General features: G+C 38.0%; 1 protein-coding gene across 1 annotated transcript in view; it reads left to right on the forward strand.

Annotated features, from left to right (window-relative positions):
- Positions 1-19,518, forward strand: part of kdm1a (lysine (K)-specific demethylase 1a) — a 54,083-nt gene that overhangs the window by 19,729 nt on the left and 14,836 nt on the right. The window contains exons 8-17 of the mRNA XM_048612923.1: positions 1,780-2,048; positions 2,632-2,755; positions 5,240-5,382; positions 5,876-5,966; positions 9,570-9,704; positions 10,443-10,516; positions 11,367-11,478; positions 14,502-14,634; positions 16,463-16,650; positions 18,019-18,133. Of these exons, the coding sequence (XP_048468880.1) occupies positions 1,780-2,048; positions 2,632-2,755; positions 5,240-5,382; positions 5,876-5,966; positions 9,570-9,704; positions 10,443-10,516; positions 11,367-11,478; positions 14,502-14,634; positions 16,463-16,650; positions 18,019-18,133 (1,384 nt within the window). The remainder of the gene's footprint in view (positions 1-1,779; positions 2,049-2,631; positions 2,756-5,239; positions 5,383-5,875; positions 5,967-9,569; positions 9,705-10,442; positions 10,517-11,366; positions 11,479-14,501; positions 14,635-16,462; positions 16,651-18,018; positions 18,134-19,518) is intronic.

The following is a 19,518-nucleotide window of genomic DNA, read 5'->3' on the forward strand; positions in this document are numbered from 1 at the left end:
ACCCTGTTTGTCCTGGACTTCAGCTTCCAACCTAACTCCCTGTACTCATTTTTCACATTCCAGTCCTTTTTCTACCAATGTCATTGGTACTGATGTGTACCATGATACCATGACTGCTGGTTGGTCACCCTCCCCCTTAGGGATCTTGAAGACACGGTCTGAGATGTCATGGACCCTGGCATCCAGGAAGCAACATACCATCCGCTCGTCTCGTTTGCGTTCACAGAACTGCCTGTCTGCGCCTCTTACTAGTGAATCCCCAACTACAGTCGCTCTCCTATTCTTCCCCCCTCCCCCCACTTCCCTTCTGTGTCACAGGGCCAGGCTCAGTGCCAGAGACCTGACCGCTATGGCCTTCCCTGGTAGGTCGCTCCCCCACCACCACCCCACCCGACAGTATCCAAAACGGTATGCTTATTATTGAGGGGAACGGCCACAGGGGATCCCTGTACTGTCTGCCTATTCCCGTTCCTCTTTATGATAGTCACCCAGCTACCTTTTTCCTGTACCTTGGGTGTGACCACCTCCTTATAACTCCTCTCTATCACGCCAAAAGCCCGAATATATTAGTTCCTCCCCGGCTCGTGTCCTTACCACTCCCGCCGCTGAAAGCAAGAAGGCCGGTGCTGCACGAGGTAAGTTTTTATAGGGAAAAACCTTACCTTCTCAACGGCACCCTGGCTCGCTTTGTCTCCACACACCCATCGCTGAAAGCCTATTAATGTAATGAGTATTCAGTCTCTACCACTTCCAACAGGCATAGTGGTGTGCATGTGGTTTGCCTACTGTGAGGTAGACGATGATATGGATGATCGTCCTGAAACATCTAAAAAAGTAAAGGTGTGTGTGTGTGTGTGTGTGTGTGTGTGTGTGTATTCATGAACTTTATTTAATCTTCACTTGTGCAGCAGTTTCTTGATGTTCTGTTCGGATATTTGTGTTCTCAAACATAAAGTAAAACCTACCATTTGCAGTATGAAGCCTTGTAACTTCTTTCATTTTACCCTTAGCAAAGTGCAAATGACTTAGTCACTTATGCATGAGCAGATTTTTAATCTATGAATTAATTTATTTGCCTTCACTCTTTTTTTGTTTTAATGTTTTTAATACGAGGCTGACCTGATTAAGTTTGTGAATGTCAATTTTTACATTTTCACTAGTTGGTAAAACATTTTTTTACCAAAGACCAATGTTTAAAAATTGTCAACTCTACAACAGGAGTTAAGTAGCAGAAGGTGACTGGTAAATTTAAGTGTTTAGGTTCTTGTGGAGAAAAGATTAGGGTAAACCTACAACAGAAAATACCATTTTAAGTGAATATAAGTTTACTGTTGCTTATTTAATCTTTCCTTCCTCCATTTTATTTGTTTGTTATACTTTTAGGAGGGAATATGAGTAAAATTAAAGTTGGTGTTGGAGGTCAGGTTAATAGTAATGCAGTGGATTTGCTGCTGACAACTGGCTAGTTCTGTTGTTGAACTATTGCTTCATGGTTGTACCAAGTGAGTTAACTTCAAAAATTGGTTGTTTCTGGGAGAATACATTTGCCTCGACTTGGCAGAATCAATGGGTAAGATGCATTATAGTTGGGAAACATTGCACTGCTTTCTATATCTATCGTTGGGTGGTTTCCAGTTAGCTGATGTGACAACCAGAAGCCGTTATTGAGGTTGTCAAGGTAGAAAAGAAAACGTGGAGACATTTGCATGCATTAAATTAAAAGCTTTTGGACTATTAAATTTTAAAAAAAGGTTGAATAATTATGTACTTGTTTGTTAGTTATCATTGGGATTCTTGATCAGATACTTCAGGAATTTCTACATTCAGTTTGAATTTCAGGGAGCAATTCAGGGCCCCCAAGACATAGCAATGAACAAAGACGTTCAGGACAGTGAGTCGATCATGTGGAATTTCAGTAGCATTGACTTGAATATTATGTCTGGTCTCTCTGACACACTCCTTCTAATTGACTTGTTGCCAGATGATTTGCTCACAACGGAAACAGGGATTGAGTTTTTGGTGAGCAAAACTGTCCTGTTAATTGTACAGTAATGCTCTGTTGATAGTTCAGTTGAAGTGGTCATGGAGAGTTCTAGATTTCTTGATTTGAGGAAAGTTGATATCACTGGCTGTGAAGTAGAAAATGTTAGTCTTGTGCTGAAAGTTTTCTCTTGGCATGCAGAGCACAGTGTATTCTTCTTGAAAGAATGCAAATTCTGCATTGTAAGTGAACTCTGAACTTGGCTCATTTAGTACCACTTTGCCTCTGAATCAGAAGGTTGTAGACTTAAGCCCAGCTCCTTGGAATGCAAGATACTCTTGTAGACTGATATTTCAGAGCAGTTATGAGAGAACATTACTTTGAAGATGCCATCTTGTGTTAGCATTAATAATCCCTTGGTATGACTTGAGGAAGAGCAGAAAGTTCTCCCATTATGCTGCTGAACATTCTCCCCTCAGTCAAGGCTACCAAAAATGGACAAACTGCTCATTCATTTCCTTTTACTGTTTTTAAGCAAAAAGGCTACTGCATTACCAAAATAGTGGCAGTGGTTACAATTCTGAAACATTTGAGCTGACCTGGCAGCTATGATAAGACATTGTATAAATAAAAGTTTACTCCTTTTAAAGTTTGAGCATTTCAAAATTGTGGTCACTGGGTCAAGGCACTAATAACTTTTTCTCCCGTTTTCTTTCTATGCCATTTACCGATGTTTGGAATCTGATGCTATTGCAGGGAGAAAGATGCACAAACGTATGTATTTTTACTTTTGCTAATGGGCATATATTATGAAATCTCACAATGAGCAGGAAGTCATTGTGGTGGGTGGAGGGAGGGGTGAAAGATCTGTTTAATTATTTGAAATATGTTATCATTTTGGATTATTGGAAGTGGAGGTACGGTTTGCAGTACAACAATCCGTAGATTGCGCAAACCTCATCCGATTGACTGGAATTAACAATATGGTTATCCAATCTCCCATGGCATAGCACATGAGGGTGAAAGCCAAATATAGGCACTTTTTTTTTAATCAACCTGTTCAGACATCTTAATACACACCTCAACAGGTGGGATTTCCAGTGGGCCTTCTGGCTCAGACATAGGGTTACTACAACTATGCCAGAACAATCCTGTGAAAGCCACTTGTAATCTGGAAATGAACTGGACCATAATGTGATTAGGTCTATGCATGTAATTCAGTCCTCTCTTAAAGTCGTACATGTGTTGTTATTTTCATTTGCTTCATTTTTATATTTAAGTAAATAGCAAACATTTTAGTTTTCTCACCGTCAAGAGTAGAATGGTTTGGAGCATAAGTGTTTCTTCACAGTGCTGTTAAGAAGCTAGAGAAGGCGTGGCTGAGGTATTATGCTATCACAACTGGTGGGAGTATGTAATTGGAGCCTGACAAGGTTATAAAAGCAGATACCATACAATAAAGGGCTTTATAATAGTATGAGTGCAACCATAAGATAGGTGGGTGTGCTCCTTATACAAATTTGAATTCACCTCATTGAAATGTAGCAGCTGCATTAAATTGGTGAATATAATTTTTTTTATTCATGGCTGTTTTATCTCATTTAAAAATGCTGGAGTTTTTTTATTTCAAAGGTACATTTGATAAATTATACAGATAAATTAATGGTGGTGACTTTCTTAATCCGTTAACTTGAATGGTTAAAGGAACGTGTGCCTCCCTATTGGTTTGTCTTTCCTTGCGTTTTTGTCTTTGTCTAAACTGGTGTTGTTTTTATTTAAAGTTTTAATGTCTTACATACACCATGCGGCAAAACTGATGAGCAGTAGTTAGACTAGTTTTGTGGAGGCAACAACTCTTGATACTTTGTGCGTTATGATTTGTGCTAATCATTTGCTATAAGTGTAAAACCTAAGTAACACATGAAGATTCATTTCGGTGCCCCAGTAAAGAATAAAATGACAATCAGTTAATACGTTACTATATCTGTAACCAAATGTTCACACTAGCTTGAGGATTTGACATTCTAACATGGTTAACAGTTCGCTTTCCACTTGTAGCAAATTCACGTTGAAACCCACTGCTGTTATGAATTTCACTGAAATGTCATATAGAGCATCCAATGTAGACAGGAGCAAATTGTGTTGACACCAATGCAGCCAGTATAAGTGGTGGGGGCCAGTGTTCCTCCTAAGCTCTAGCTGTGCAGCAACACAAAAGTCCCTGTGCAAGCTGCACACAGGATGGTCCTTTTGAAGTTGCTACACATTCGTGGCTGTACTAAACAAAAAATTGAAGGGACTTTGCGTCCCAAAAAAGGAGAGGTTTGTTGGTAGGGACTATATTTTACCTACAACATGTTTTGATCACTGCCCACTTAGCCCTGTGAGGATTTTAATTTCAACCATGACGGTGTTCAAATAGAGACAGTTTGTTGCTTAGTAAAGTTTTGGCTTTGAAAACTTGAATCTTTCCTAATAGATATAACATTTGTAATTCTTCCTTTGTTGTGTACAACCACGTAAAGCACAAAATACTGGTAAACCCTTCCAAATAGAGCCACAGAGATGTACAGCTCAGAAACCGACCCTTTGGTCCAACCTATCCATGCTGACCACATATTCTAAATTAATCTAGTCCCATTTGCCAGTATTTGGCCCATATCATTCTTAAACCTTTCCTATTGATATACCCTTTTAAATGTTATAATTGTACCAACCTCCACCACTTCCTCTGGCAGCTCATTGTATACGCGCACCATCCTCTGCATGAAAAAATTTCCCCTTAAGTCCTTTTAAATCTTTCCCCTCTCACTGTAAACCTATGCCCTATAGTTTTGGACTCCCCTACCTTGGGAAAAACACCTTGGCTATTCACCCTATCCATGCCCCTCATGATTTTATAAACTTCTATAAGGTCACCCCCCTCAGCCTTTGATGCTCCAGGGAAAATAGCCCCAGCCTATTCAGCCTCTCCCTATAATTCAAACCCTCCAACCCTAGCAAAATCCTTAAATCTTTTCTGAACCCTTTCAAGTTTCACAACATCTTTCCTATAGCAGGGAGACTAGAATTGAACACAATATTTCAGAAGTGGCCTAACCAATGTTCTGTACAGCCGCAACATTACATCCCAACTCCTTTACTCAATGCACTGATCAATGGCGATATTGATAACGGTTTTTGTTTATTCTCACATAAATTTATCAACCTATGTCTGATGTTTGATTTAGTAAGAATATTTTTTTCCCTGTTTTTCAGGTTCCCAAGGAAAAAGATGAGATGGTAGAGCAGGAATTCAATCGTTTGCTTGAGGCCACATCTTATCTTAGTCATCAGCTGGACTTCAACTATTTGAATAATAAACCTGTATCATTAGGACAGGCACTGGAAGTTGTCATCCAGTGAGTGTTTAGTCTCATGCTAGATAGACTTCACATGCTTACACGTAGAAAGTCCTCCAGTCAGTCCAAGTAATAAATATCCGTGAATTGTCTCTTGTCATTACTTGAAAGTGGAATTGACCAATTATTAGTTTCTTCAGCAAGCAGTTTCTCATTTATAATGTGTAATTTATTTTGTTGGCATACTTTTGATTCAAGAAAAAGATGTTTAAAAAAATGTCTAATCTTTAGAACCTGCTTTTCTGTCCAAGTGTTGGTTCTCTTCAATAATTATGTTGCAGGCGATTATAGGAAAGTCAGCATGATAAATAGTCAAGAAAACATTTACAGCATCTTTTGAACTCTTGGATATGCCAAAGTGCTTTATAGCTATTGAAATAAATTTGAAATGTGTTATTATATTTGTACTATATTAATTGTTATAATAAGATTCTAAAGGCAATAAGCCCAAAAACATAGATTGTACTAAAACAATAATTTGAATCCTTGATAGATTGCAAGAAAAGCATGTGAAGGATGAACAGATTGAACACTGGAAGAAAATAGTGAAAACGCAAGAGGATCTGAAAGAATTGCTTAATAAGGTAATTTGAACTTGCTTTATGTTGTACTGAGAAACTAGGAAATGAGGAAAAGAAATTGTCTTTACTTGACATTTAAGAAAGTTTCCAGAACTTGTTAAAGCATGAGTTACTGTATCCCTGTCCTGTGTTTTGATTTGTCTAAAATTCAAAGTTGCATAAATCCTTCTGTAGATTAGAATGATACATCACCTCAAATGCATCCTCGCCATACACCCAAATACTTTACATCTTTCACAGAAGGGGAATTGATTTTTCAATCAATCAGTTTTGAACAGCCTTACATGGTGGATTAATGCAAGAAGATTGTTTAACTAATTACGAGTCCTTCAGATGAAAATGCTCTGCCTGTAACCAGAATCTGTTCAGCTTCTGTTGAAAGGATTTGTTTGTAGTTAGTTTTTCTCCTGCAAAGGTACCTTTTTTAATCTGCTTGTGCAAGTAGTTGACTGAGAACATAGTTACCTTAAGGAATTTTTTTCACTTACAATGGGCATGTTTACGTTTATGTGGAAGATGAATGAAGTTTGTGTCCAGCAATTTAATTTTAATTATTTGCCTCATGAACTTAAACAGGAAAAATCCATTCTCTTTGGTTCATATAGAATATGTTGAGAAACTGTTTTAGAGATAGCAACAGTTTTGTGTCTTTAAAAATTTCCGGTTTACAGCAATTTTCACTGTCTCGGAGCACTTCACAATTAATGAAGTAGTTTGCAAATATAGTCACAGTTGTACTGTAGGAAATGCAGCTGCCAATTTGTATTCAACAAAGCCTTATAAGCGGCGGTGACTTAAGAACAAGGTGACCTGTATTTTGAGATAGCAAGAACTGCAGATGCTGGAGTCAGAGATAACCTAGTGTGGAGCTGGAGGAACATAGCACAACACGTGTTGCCTGGCCTGCTGTATTCTTCCGGCTCCACACTGTGTTAGACCTGTATTTTGAGATGTTTGTTGAGGGATTGACATTGGCCAGGATGGCAGAGAACATCTCCCTGTGTTTCTTTGAAATATTATGGAGTCATTTATGTCCATTTGAGAAAACTCTTAGGGCGTCAATTTAAAGTCTCATCCAAAAACCTGAACCTCCAACAATGTAGGACTTCATCAAAACTGATACGTTGGCCTAGATTTAGATGGTCAGGTCTCTCTAATGAGACTTGAACCTTCAACGTTTTAGATTTGGTTGAAAGTCCTAAAACCTGAACCCTGGTAGATAACCACTGTATTGCTTGAACCTGATTCAAAGTCCCCAACATGCGATCTGTTGAATCTTCATTAAGAAAATATGTTTATTATTTTGAATGGACCATCCAGAATTGTAGTATTTCTCCAGTTGTGCATCTTCACTCCTGAAGTACTCTGTGCAAAGGAGGAAGGTTAAAATTCTTAAAAAAAAACCCAACGCATTTATATAGAAATCAATCCTGGTTTTTGCATATCCCTCAATTTTGTGATTATTACATTTTATGTTGGGATGCACTACCATCTTCTATCCTGTGATGGTGCTGCTGCTGCTGAGGAGTATTGCAGATCTGATTTTTCTACTTCTAATTCACTGCAGTGTGTAAATGCGTGGTCCTTTCAGTTTAAGCGGCCATACATTTTAGAGACTGGGCAAGGTTTGTTTGTGAATGGTAATCTGTTATTGGTAATCTGGAATAAGTATTGAAGTAATGTAGTTCAGAAAATCTGTTGCATGTCATGTAATGCGAGAGATTTTTCTTTGATTATTTTTCAACTTCAGTTGCTAGCAACACTTTGCCCAGCATGTACTAGCAGTCATTACAGTTGCTTCACTGTGTCAACACTGGAAGAACAATGTAATGAAACAATGAGCTTTGAATCCGGGAGATCTTAAAAAAAAAAGCAGAAATTGCTGGCAAATCTCGGCAGGTCAGGCAGCATCCTTGGCGGGGGCGTGCGGGGAAAGCAGCTTTAACGTTTAGAATCTGATGACTCTTCATGAAAACTGAAGAACAATATGTCACTAAAATTGGTTGGCTTTCTGTTACTGTCCTTTGTAAAACCTTTTTTAAGGATATGATGTACAGATTACGATAAGGATTAATGATATACTATCATTGGGGAATTTGGCTTCTAAAGCAAAAATAAATAATTTTTGTTTCATTTCTATGGAGGTAAATATTTCATTAAGAGGGCAGAAAGTCATTTGGAACAGTGAAATAAATTACCTCCAAGAAAATATATGATTAAGTTACATGCCTAGTAAACTACTTGTGGAGTTAATTGATGAAATGTTTACAGTGAATTTTATAGCATACAGAACTGCTAAGGTCCACTAGTAGTTTGAGTTCAGAATCAGGTTTCTATTCAGAAAAACAGTTTCTCCCTAGCAGAAAGGCAGTATTTTGGGTGTACAATCTCCAAGTTGCGCAAATTTGTAGAAGTCTCCAAGTTGTCAGAACTTAAAGGAATCCAGACCTTCGGAACTCGTAAGGAGCCTCTCAGCTATTAGAAATGTAAAGGGTGAGTTGAGTAAGAAATCTTCAAGATGAGTTAGGAGTGATGCTTCACTGGGATTAAGTATCTATAAAGGAGACTGCTGTGAAAAAGGTTGAATCTTTGCTTTTGATGTTTGTTAAGCTCTTTCTAAATTGTGCTTTTAATTTTTGTTTCCTTTGTGTATTAGATTTGTGTTCTTCAATTATGTGAATATGTTCAGTGACTAACCACCATGGTAACCAAATTGCAAAAATGAATCTTATGATCCATCAAAATACATTTCACAATGGGATTTGATTTCACTGGAATTACAACAAAATAAAAAAAGTGGAAATCCGTGGTAGCTACCGTTAGCATCTGTGAAAAGAACATGTTAGCTCGTGAAATGCAATCCCTTTTTCAGAATAGGTTGTCCTGTATAAGGGTCTACATCAGGCATTTTAACATTTTTTTTTGTTTAGATGCTTTTATATTTTCTACTTCAGACTTCCAAAATTTATAATTCCCAAACTTGTGATATCCTGAGTAAAGTTACTCTGCTTTAAAATCATTATCACAATTGCTATGCAAAAAGCAATTTATTAAGTATATTTTAGTTTAGCAGCGTCACAAAATGCATAATTCTTTACTGAAGTAAGAGCACAGTACTGGGGATGCTGGAAACCTGAGATAAACAGAAAATGTTGGAAGAAACTCAGCAGGTCTGTAGCATCTCTATAGAGAGAGAGAGAGCGCGAGAGAGAAGCAGAGTTAATGACTCGAGCCCAATTTTGAGTCCCATATGACTCTTTTGATAAATGGGACTCAAAACATTAACACTGTTTCTCTCTCCAGTGATGCTGCCAGACCTGTTGAGTTTCGCCAGCACTTTCTGTTTATAATTCGCAGTTGACTGTGGATGATAAAGAGTACAGAAAGACTTTTTGATTTCCATGGTCATTGATCTGATACCTTAACGCTGTTATTGCCCACAAATACCGTCTGATCTGCTGAAAATTTCCAGTGCATTTTTTGTTTTTAATCGCAGACTAAATGTTGTGTAGGACAAATGGTATTCAAGAGTTTTACATAAGGTCATTCTATTTGCTCACCAGTGTCTTTTGTCTTGTTTTTACAATTTTTAAAAAACTGTTTCAGATGGTTTCGTTGAAGGAAAAGATAAAAGAGCTACATCAGCAGTACAAAGAAGCCTCTGAGGTAAAGCCCCCACGTGACATCACAGCGGAATTTCTGGTGAAAAGTAAATTGAGAGATCTAACTGCGTTATGCAAGGTGAGTTTTGCTTTATGTTTGCCTTTATTGTGTAGGGATTTAAATGGAAATTCCTACCTCTTTTTTGTAATTTTTCTTTTTGCTGGGTGAGGGGGGATTTGTCGACTTATCTTCATCCTTCTTTTGAAAGCAGCACAGTCTGAATTTTGGTGTAGATGTGGAGAAGAGATGTAATGGTCTGATGTGAATGACATGTCATTTTAAAAATTACTTACATCACTACATGCTATTAGAACCAAAGGCTTATGATGGCACAGGTGTAGTACTGTATACTGTGTGTTTAAAAAGTATTTCTTTCTGACAATTTGCATATCTTGTGCTTGCTTGCACTTACGGAAGCATGGTCAGCCATTAGTGCTGTATCTTATATTTGTAATGCGGTTGTAGTTGCTAATAATTACTATTTTACCTCCTTGAACACTTTTAATGCATTTGCTTCACAGTAGCTATGCTCTGAAAGAAGTAGGCTTGGAGCAATAGGTTGGCAAAAGCAATAGAAAACAAAAGGTTTACAGGATGTTAAAGTGAGCACCTCAGGTTTATATACCAGTAGAGAAAGATAATGACATTCTACGATTTATCACAAAGCATGAAAATCAAGGGATAAAGATGAGCAATAAAACTTATTATTTGTTGCAGTATGGGGCTAGACACAAAGAGAGGCAGACATTTTGCTCTAACACAACAGCAGCATTTGTTTTATGGGATAATTTGACAATCTTATTCAATTTGTAATAGGAATATGATGAGCTTGCAGAAGCCCAAGTGAAACTTGAGGAGAAGCTCCAGGAATTGGAAGCTAACCCGCCCAGGTATTTCCATTCATGCACACGTTTTACATGTTTTGAAATTAAACTGCTGGTAGCTTACCAGCATAATGTTGACTACTGGTCAGAGCGTTTCACAGTGTGACCCAATGAAATTGCCAGGTTTTTATCACTGTGCTGCAGTTGGGATTTTGGATTCTGTGCAGAGCTATAAGCATTGCTTGATTTACCTTATTAGAGCATGGATCTCAAATCACAAGTTTTTCTAAACATTGAAAAGTACAAGTGGTCCGATGCCGTGGTTCTCAAACGTTTTCATCTGACCATTTTGGGGAGGGGTATGGGGGCGGTATCAAAAACACCCCACAAACCACCTAATAGTCCTACCCCACGATGTTCAAGTAAAATGTTTATGAGCATACATTTGTTGACTATCATAAGTTAATTATTAATTCATAGTAGAAACAAAAGTATAGACACTTTCATATTATGAACAATAATACTACAAGAGAACGTTTTCATTTCAGACATTATTACAAAATCGTCACAATTTTTTCTGAGTAATGAATGCTTGCTTCCATATTAATAGCATAAATATTGCTTATGAAGTTGCATTATCACTCATTGTGTCAACTTGTGTTGCGCTCACAGGAGCTGTCTGGTTGTGTAAGTGGGTCGTGGGGATGAGGTTTCTGGCATGTTCTCTTGATACTTTCAGCTGTGGCATTGTGCTTCAGTGAGTTGTATTTTAGACCATCCAAGGGACCACTTGGAGGGCCCTCATGGACCAGACTTTGAGAACCACTGGCCTAGTAAACTGTAACTTGTAATACTTTTGGTAAATGAGAAGAGAAGATGTTGAATTGTTTTTGAAGTATGTTTTTACATGTTTTAGTGATGTTTACCTGTCATCAAGGGACCGGCAGATCCTGGACTGGCATTTTGCCAACTTGGAATTCGCTAATGCAACACCTCTCTCCACACTTTCATTGAAGCATTGGGACCAGGTGAATGAATATTTAAAATGCAGTGTCCATTAGGCCTTAACCATGACTAATGCAGCACAGACTGGTGTAGTTGATGTATGGATCTTTTTAAAAATTTATTGGTTTACAAAATATACGCATGATTAGCTTTGCCAGCATTTATTGCCAATCCCTGATTTCCCTCAATTTGTGAATATGTATTAGTTCCATTGTGTGATGTGTATGTGTGTGATCTGTAATCTACATCCATTACAGTAACTGCATATTGAGCCCTTTGCGTTTTCCCAGAATCAGATAGTTTCCAGATTGTTCTGAAATCACCCGCTCCATTGCAATAGATGGAGATCCTCTGGAAAATAGGTGGTTGCTCAGTCTTTGTGCTATTGCTGCAAGTTTATAATTTCAGGGCAGAACATCATCAAGTCAGTCTATGTTGATATTTATTCTCAATGTGAGCAGTAGTCCCAATCACCTGTTCTACTTTACGTTCTTTCTCCATCCATCTATAAAGCCAACTAAAGATGACCAAGTGTATAGTAGAGACAAAAATAAACTTTGCAGATAAACTAGCAGGTAACATAAAAGTGGACAGTAACAGCTTCTTCAATTGTATAAAAAGATAAAGATTGGCCATGGTGAACTTAGACCCTTTGGAGAGAGAGGCAGGTAAAACTGTAATGGGGAACCAGAAAATGACAGGTGGATGACTAAGTACTTTATATCAGTCTTCACAGTAGAGGACCTTATTGCATTCCATTACTAACTGAAGGGACGGAGAAAATAATACAATTACTATCTCTAGAGGAAGAAAGTACTGGAAACTAATTGATCTAATGACCAACAAGTCCCCTGGACCTGATGGGTTGCATCCTAGCATATTAAAGGAAAAAAGCCCCAGAGAATTACAAAGTGCCAAAGTAATGCTCTTATTCAAAAAGGGAAGAAGGCAATAAACTGGTAACTGTAGGCATTAGCTTAACGTTTGTTATTGGGAAAATGTTAGATCTATTATAAAGGAAGTGATAGAACATTTAGAAGGACTTAATATGATCACGTAGAGTCAGAGTAGCTTTGAAGGGGAAAATCATGCTTGACAAACTTATTAGAATTCTTTGAGGAGGCAACAAAACAGTGGATAAGGGAGAGCCAACAGATGTAATACCATTGGATTTCCAAAAAGTATTTGATAAGGTACCACGCATAAGGCTACTTAAAAAGACAAGAACCCATGGTGTTTGAAATGGTATATTTGTGTGGTTAGAGAATTGGTAAACTAATAGAAGACAGAGTTGGAATAGGCATTTTCAGGATGGATACCTGTAACCAGTGGAATGCCACAGGGATCACTCGTGGGACCACAGTTATTTACAGTATTTGGATGAGAGAAGGGAATGTATTATTGCCAAGTTTGTGAATAACCAAAAAAATAGGTGGGAACGCAAGTAGTGAGGATTACAGTCTGTGGAAGGATAGACACAGGTTATGTGAGTGGGCAAAAACTAGGCAGATGAAATACAATTTGGGAAAGTCTGAAGTTATGCACTTCGGCGGGAAGAGCAGAGGAGCTGAATATTAATTAACTAGAAGGACTGCAGAAAGCTGCAACACCAGAGGATTTGGGGGTCTTTGTTTATAAATCACAAAAGACTAGGTATATGTTCAGCATATAATAGGGGTAGCAAATGGAAAGTTGACCTTTGTTTCATGGAGAATGGGTTATAAAAATAGGGAAGTCTTGCTAAACCTATACAAAGTACTAGTCAAGCCAAACCTAGAATACCATAAACAGTGTTAATCTCCTTATCTAAGGAGGAAAAAAATTGGTATTGGAGGCAATCCAGAGAATGGGATCAACCTATTGAACAATGTGTCGAGGTTGAGTTGGTTGGACCTACGCTCGTTGGAGTTTAGAAGAATGAGAGGAGACCTTACTGAAACAAATAAGATTCTTGGGGGACAACAAGGTGCAGAGCTGGATGAACCCAGCAGGCCAAGCAGCATCATAGGAGCAGACAAGGGTCTAGGCCCGAAACGTCAGCCTTTCTGCTCCTATGATGCTGCTTGGCCTGCTGTGTTCATCCAGCTCTGCACCTTGTTGTCTCGGATTCTCCAGCATCTGCAGTTCCTACTATCTAAGATTCTTAGGGGGCTTGGCAGGATAGGTGCAGAAAGGTTTCCCAGAGGGCATAATCTCAGAGTAAGGAGTGCATATTTAAGATAGTGATGAGGAAGAATTTCTTCTCTGAGAGGGGTAATGGATTTGTGGAATTCTATAATGTAAAGAGTTGTAAAGGCTGGGATAGACTGACTTACAATCAGTAAGAGAATCAAGATTTATGGGAATAATGCAAGAAAGTGGAGTAGAGGATTATCCCATCACTCATAATCTTATTGAATGTTGAAGCAACCTCGATGGGTCGAATAGCCTTCTTTAGCTCCTGTGAGTGCAAGACGAACAGCTTTGTCTTGTCTCCTTTTAGCAATGTTTAAGTTATGCATTACCAAGCAATTTCTTTTTTTAAGGTTCCCTTTCACTTTGATTTAAATCGCTTGCGATTAATGTGGCATCATGGTTCCCTTTTTCTCAAACCCCTTATCCACTAAGAATAACATCTATATGAACCCTTCAGCATTTTGAATGCCCCTATCAAATCAATGTAATCTCTTTCAAAAAAAAGTCTCAAATTTTTATGCCCCTCTTTGCAACCACTAATCTACCCTGAATGCTGATTTCTCTTCCCACATTGTCTCAGCTAGTTCACTCTTTATCTGTCCCTTGTCTATAATTTGGATCACTATCAGCTTCTATCTGATATGTATTTTCCAGAGAGTCTTCGGACATTTTCTATATTTAAGGCATTGTTTAAGTGCAAGTTGTTGCTTTCTGTTTAGGATGTGTTTATTCAGATTTTTATTGATTGAATAGGAGCAAACACAGGCTTGCAAGTTTAATTTGATGTGACTTGAACCAAAGTAAATTAAATGATATTATTCATGTTATAATCACAAACAGTAGTGTTATTTCCTGTTTGTTTTCTATTCAGGACGATGACTTTGAATTCACAGGAAGTCACTTAACAGTACGAAATGGTTATTCTTGTGTCCCAGTTGCACTTGCAGAAGGTCTTGACATTAAATTAAATACAGCTGTTCGACAAGTCCGTTATACTGCCTCAGGTCAGTTGATACACATTTTGTGTGAATTAATTTGTGATAGAAATTCTAATGTTAAAAGTCACTAATGTTCTGTGACTTTTTTTTGTGATTCTTTAAAAGTTGGAAATTCAATGAGGCAGACTACTTAATGTTTGTTTTATTCATTCATGGGATGTGGACATTGCTGGTTGGGCCACCATTTATTGCCTACCCCTAGTTGCCCTTAAGAAGGTGGTGAGGAGCTGCCTGTTGAACCAGTGCAGTTTATCATAACCCACATTTACCGATTTCCCCTGTCTTTCTAGATGGAGATGGTTGTGGAATTGGGCGGTACTGTCTAGGGATCTTTGGTGAATTTCAGAAGTGCATCTCATATTTGGTTTCTGCGAATAAATGGTACACAATATAAGGTGCAAAATATTTAGATCCTGGATTGCAGGAATGAGATGAAGTAAACTGTAAAGGGCACATACTAACATATAGACCTTTTGGATCAAGTTGTTTGCTTTTAATTTATAATTCTGTGTAATCCTCATGGAAAACTTATTTTGTCACTTAATACTTCCAAATGATGCCTCTAGATTCTCAAGCTCTTTATGCTGATGGGTTTAAAAAAAAGTGTTCCTTTTTATTTGTTCCTGATCGTTTGGAAGATCAAAAAATTTCAATGTAGTTTATAAAGGTAGTGCTTTGTTTAATGCGTTGCTCAATTGATGATGAATACACACTAAATACTACTTAACCATTTATAATTCCAAACCTGTGAGACTGAAGAGTAGATATACGGTAACAGGCTTTACACTTCAGATTTCGAATTAAGAATCATGTTTATTAAGTTAACAGGGACAAGCCTGGAAAGAGCATGTTATGTAACTATTCAACAGTGAAGGTTTGGAATCCTTAGTAGTTGTCTGCAGTGCTTTTAATTATCTTGTATCAACTTAGTAAAACGCTTTCATTAGAAAGCTTAATTCAGGTATTTCCTCCACCTTTTCAGCAGCAAACCGTTAGCAAGGAATTATGAAGAATATGTGTCACAGAATTCAGTTACACTCCTCTCCTCCTGTAATTTTAAATGTATACTTGAAGAAAGGAGAGTTAAAAAGGATTTCTTCCAAAATTATGCAAATTAAAATGAAGGTTCTGATGTGGAGAAAAATAACATGTTCCGAAAGGTTGCATGATCTCTCTGCCAGGCCTTTCTGACGCATTTATATTTGTAAAACTGTTAGTTATACCTGACTGTTCATTATGGCTAACATAGGTGATGTAGCCCACCTAGAAAAGTAACTTGATCTACCTCTTTGAAGTAGCATTGCATGAAAGAATGTCTAGATGGTAGACTTGATGTCTGCTACCTCAGTTTAAGAAGACAAGTCATTAAGACTGAAACTGAGATCCTAGTCTTTTAATTGAAAGCTTTAATCCTGAAACATTGCTACCTTCGTTTCTTGTCATTTCTTTCTTGTTTGCAAAAGACATTTAAAAATAGTTAAACATCCTATTTTATTCTATGTGTAAGTCTGTAATTTACTTTCCTGTAACTTGACTCTTGGACTAGGGATGCAAAATAAATTATTCATTGAAAACTGTTGGAAGCTCTGCTGTAGACTGAAGTAAAATAAACGTATGTGACAAGAACAGGAAACATTGCACCTTCTGTGTCTAGATCATGCAGTGGGATGTTTTGCAGTTGACTGCTGAAAGAAAATTATAATATTGTTTTTTAGAAGATTTATTCCACTTATGACTACGATCAACAGTAACTTGAGCAGTTATTGTCTATTAATCTTTCTGGTTCTGTGTTCTTTACAGCTATTTAATCTAAGATTGCATAAATATTTTTCAGGATGTGAAGTCATTGCTCAGAATACTCGTTCAAACAGCCAGACATTCATTTACAAGTGTGATGCAGTTTTATGCACTCTTCCACTGGGTGTGTTGAAGCAACAACCTCCAGCGGTTCAGTTTGTACCTCCTCTTCCAGAATGGAAAACTTCTGCCATTCAGCGTATGGGCTTTGGAAATCTGAACAAGGTAAAACATCAGTGCTCTGAAATTGTGAGACCAGTCATGATCCTTGTAAAGACCTTCACTACCCTCTGAGAGGAGAAGTTCCTTAGCTCTGTCTGAAATGTACAACCTCTTTAATCAGAGATTATACCTTGTGCTCCTAGACTTTCCCACGATGGGAACCAACCTTTTCACATCTACAGTGTCAACTCCCCTAAGCAACTTTTATGTTTAATAAAGTTGCTTTTCATTGTTCTAAATTCCAGTGAGTGCAGGCTCGACCTTCAGGAGGCAGCCCCTCCATGCCTGGTATCAACCAAGTGAACCTTCTCTGGAGTGCCTCCAATGCCAGAATATCTTTCCTTAGATCAGTGGCCCAAAACTGCTTGTGGCTGTAGTCTGACCAACGTCTTGTATAGTTTTAGCAAAACCTCCCTATTTTTATACACCTTTGAAATAAAGGCCTGCATTCCATTTGCCTTGCCTATTACCTGTTAAACGTTGATGCTGATTTTTGTGATTGATCGATTAAACCCCTCTGTTCTGAAGCTTTCTGCAATCTATCTACATTTAAATAATATTAATCTCCTCTATTCTTTCTGCCAAAGTACTTAATCTCACATTGTTTTCCATTTGCCAAGTTTTTGCCACTTGCTTAAACTGTCTATATCCCTCTGCAGCCTTTGTGTCATCCTCATCACTTGCCTTCCCATCTTTTTGTGTCACCTGTAATCTTGGCTATAGTGCATTCATTTTCCTCATTCGAGTCATTAACATATATATTGTAAGTAATTAATTGTGGCCCCATCACTGATCCCTGTGACATACCACTAGTTACAGGTGCTGCCGTGAAAATGATACCTTTTCCCAACTCTCTATTAGTTAGCCAATCAATGCTAATATGCTGCCTCCAACACAATGGATGCTTATATTAGTAAGTAACTGTATGTCTGGTACCTTATCAAATGCTGCCTGAAAATCGAAATATGTCACATCCACTGCTTTTCCTTTATCTGTACTTTGTGTTACCTCCTCAAAAAATTCTATTAAATATGTCATACATGACTTACCCTTCCTGGTTCTGTTTGATCAGACTATGTGTTTCTAAATGCTCTGTTATTACATCCTTTTTATTGATTCTAACATTTTTCCCATAAAAGATACTGCATTATCTGGCCTATTTCTGTCCTATTATGACCTGGTTTTTGTCTCCTCCCCTTTTTTAAATGATTTAATTTGATTCACTAATGGATTTCCTTAAACAGTTGCACTGACTCCTCCTACTGAGTAGGTATTAGTAGCTGGGTAGTTGTTGATGTACCGTAATTGATTGAAATATGTTGAGAATAAATAATTTACCATCTGTTAATTCTCTGTTTGTGTTGTCTACAGGTTGTATTATGTTTTGATCGTGTATTCTGGGACCCCAGTGTAAATCTCTTTGGTCATGTTGGAAGCACTACTGCTAGTAGGGGAGAGTTGTTTCTTTTTTGGAACCTTTATAAAGGTACTTGCATACCAGAAATGGCTCATTGTGTACTAGGGCAATCACTTCCTTTGACAGAAAAAGCAATAAAGCATGATATAATTTTAGCAGCACTGATTTGCCTTCTGATTATGCAGAAGGTAGATACCTTAAGAAGCAAGATACATTTGTATTTGGCTCAATCAAATCATTAGGATTTGTTTTACTAGAACAATTGTAATCTTTCTAATTTCATTATCATATTTAACTATGCAAGCTTTGAACTGAAGCTGAATGTCCATATTTATGGAACTGCCAAAAATATAATTTTGTAATTTGGATGATAAATGTTGCATTCTGCACTTCTTGTGTATTAGCCTAATTTCGTGTCTTGAGAGTCTGTATAGAACTTTGCCACTTAGCTCCTGACTGCAGTACAGCCTTGGTTCAAACAAGACAAAACAGCTGAATTCCAGATGACAAGTGAGACTGACAACCCTTGACATCAAGACCACAATCAATCAAGTGTGGCATCAAAGAGCCCTAGAAAAACTGGAATCAATGGGTATCAGGGGGCAAACTCTCTGCTGATTGGACTCATTCCTGGTATATAGGAAGATGGTTGTGGTTGTTTGGAAGTCAGTCATCTTAGCTACAGGACATCTTGCAGGAGTTCTCCAGTATTGTGTCCTTGGCCCAATCATCCTCAGCTGCTTCATCAATGACCTTTTCTTCCATCATAAGATCGGAAGTGGGGATGTTTGCTGATGATTGCACAATGTTCAGCACCATTCACAGCTCCTCCGATACTGAAGCAGTCTGTTTAAATGCAGTAAGATCTGGACACTATCCACACTTAGGTTGACAAGTGGCAAGCAACATTCACACCACTTAAATGCCAGGCAATGACCTGCAATAAAAGACAATCTAACCACTGCCCCTTGAAATTCAATGGTGCACCATCATTGAATCCCCCAATTTTCAACATCCCTGGGGTTACCATTGACCAGAAACTCAGTTGGACTTGCCACATAAACATAGTGGCTACAAGAGCAGGTTAGAAGCTAGAAATACTGCAGCAAGTAACTCATCTCCTGACTCCCTAAAGCTTGTTGGTATCTACAAAGCACAAATTGGGAGTATGATGGAATAGTCCCCACACTTGCTTGGATGGGTGCAGCTGTAACGATACTCAAGAAGCTTGTCACCATCCAGGACAAAGAAGCCCGCCTGAGTTGCTCAACATCCATAAACGTTTCACTCCTTTCATCACTGATGCTTGTTAGCAGCAGTGTGTACTATCTACAAGTTACACTGCAGAAATTCACCAAAGATCGTTAGACAGCACCTTCCAAATCCATAGCCACTTCTGTCTAGAAGGACAAGGGCCGCAGTCAGATGGAAACACCACCACTTGCAAGTTCCCC

This window comes from Rhincodon typus, chromosome 27 (assembly GCF_021869965.1).
Source record: "Rhincodon typus isolate 14 chromosome 27, sRhiTyp1.1, whole genome shotgun sequence".
NCBI classification, from domain to species: Eukaryota; Metazoa; Chordata; class Chondrichthyes; order Orectolobiformes; family Rhincodontidae; genus Rhincodon; species Rhincodon typus.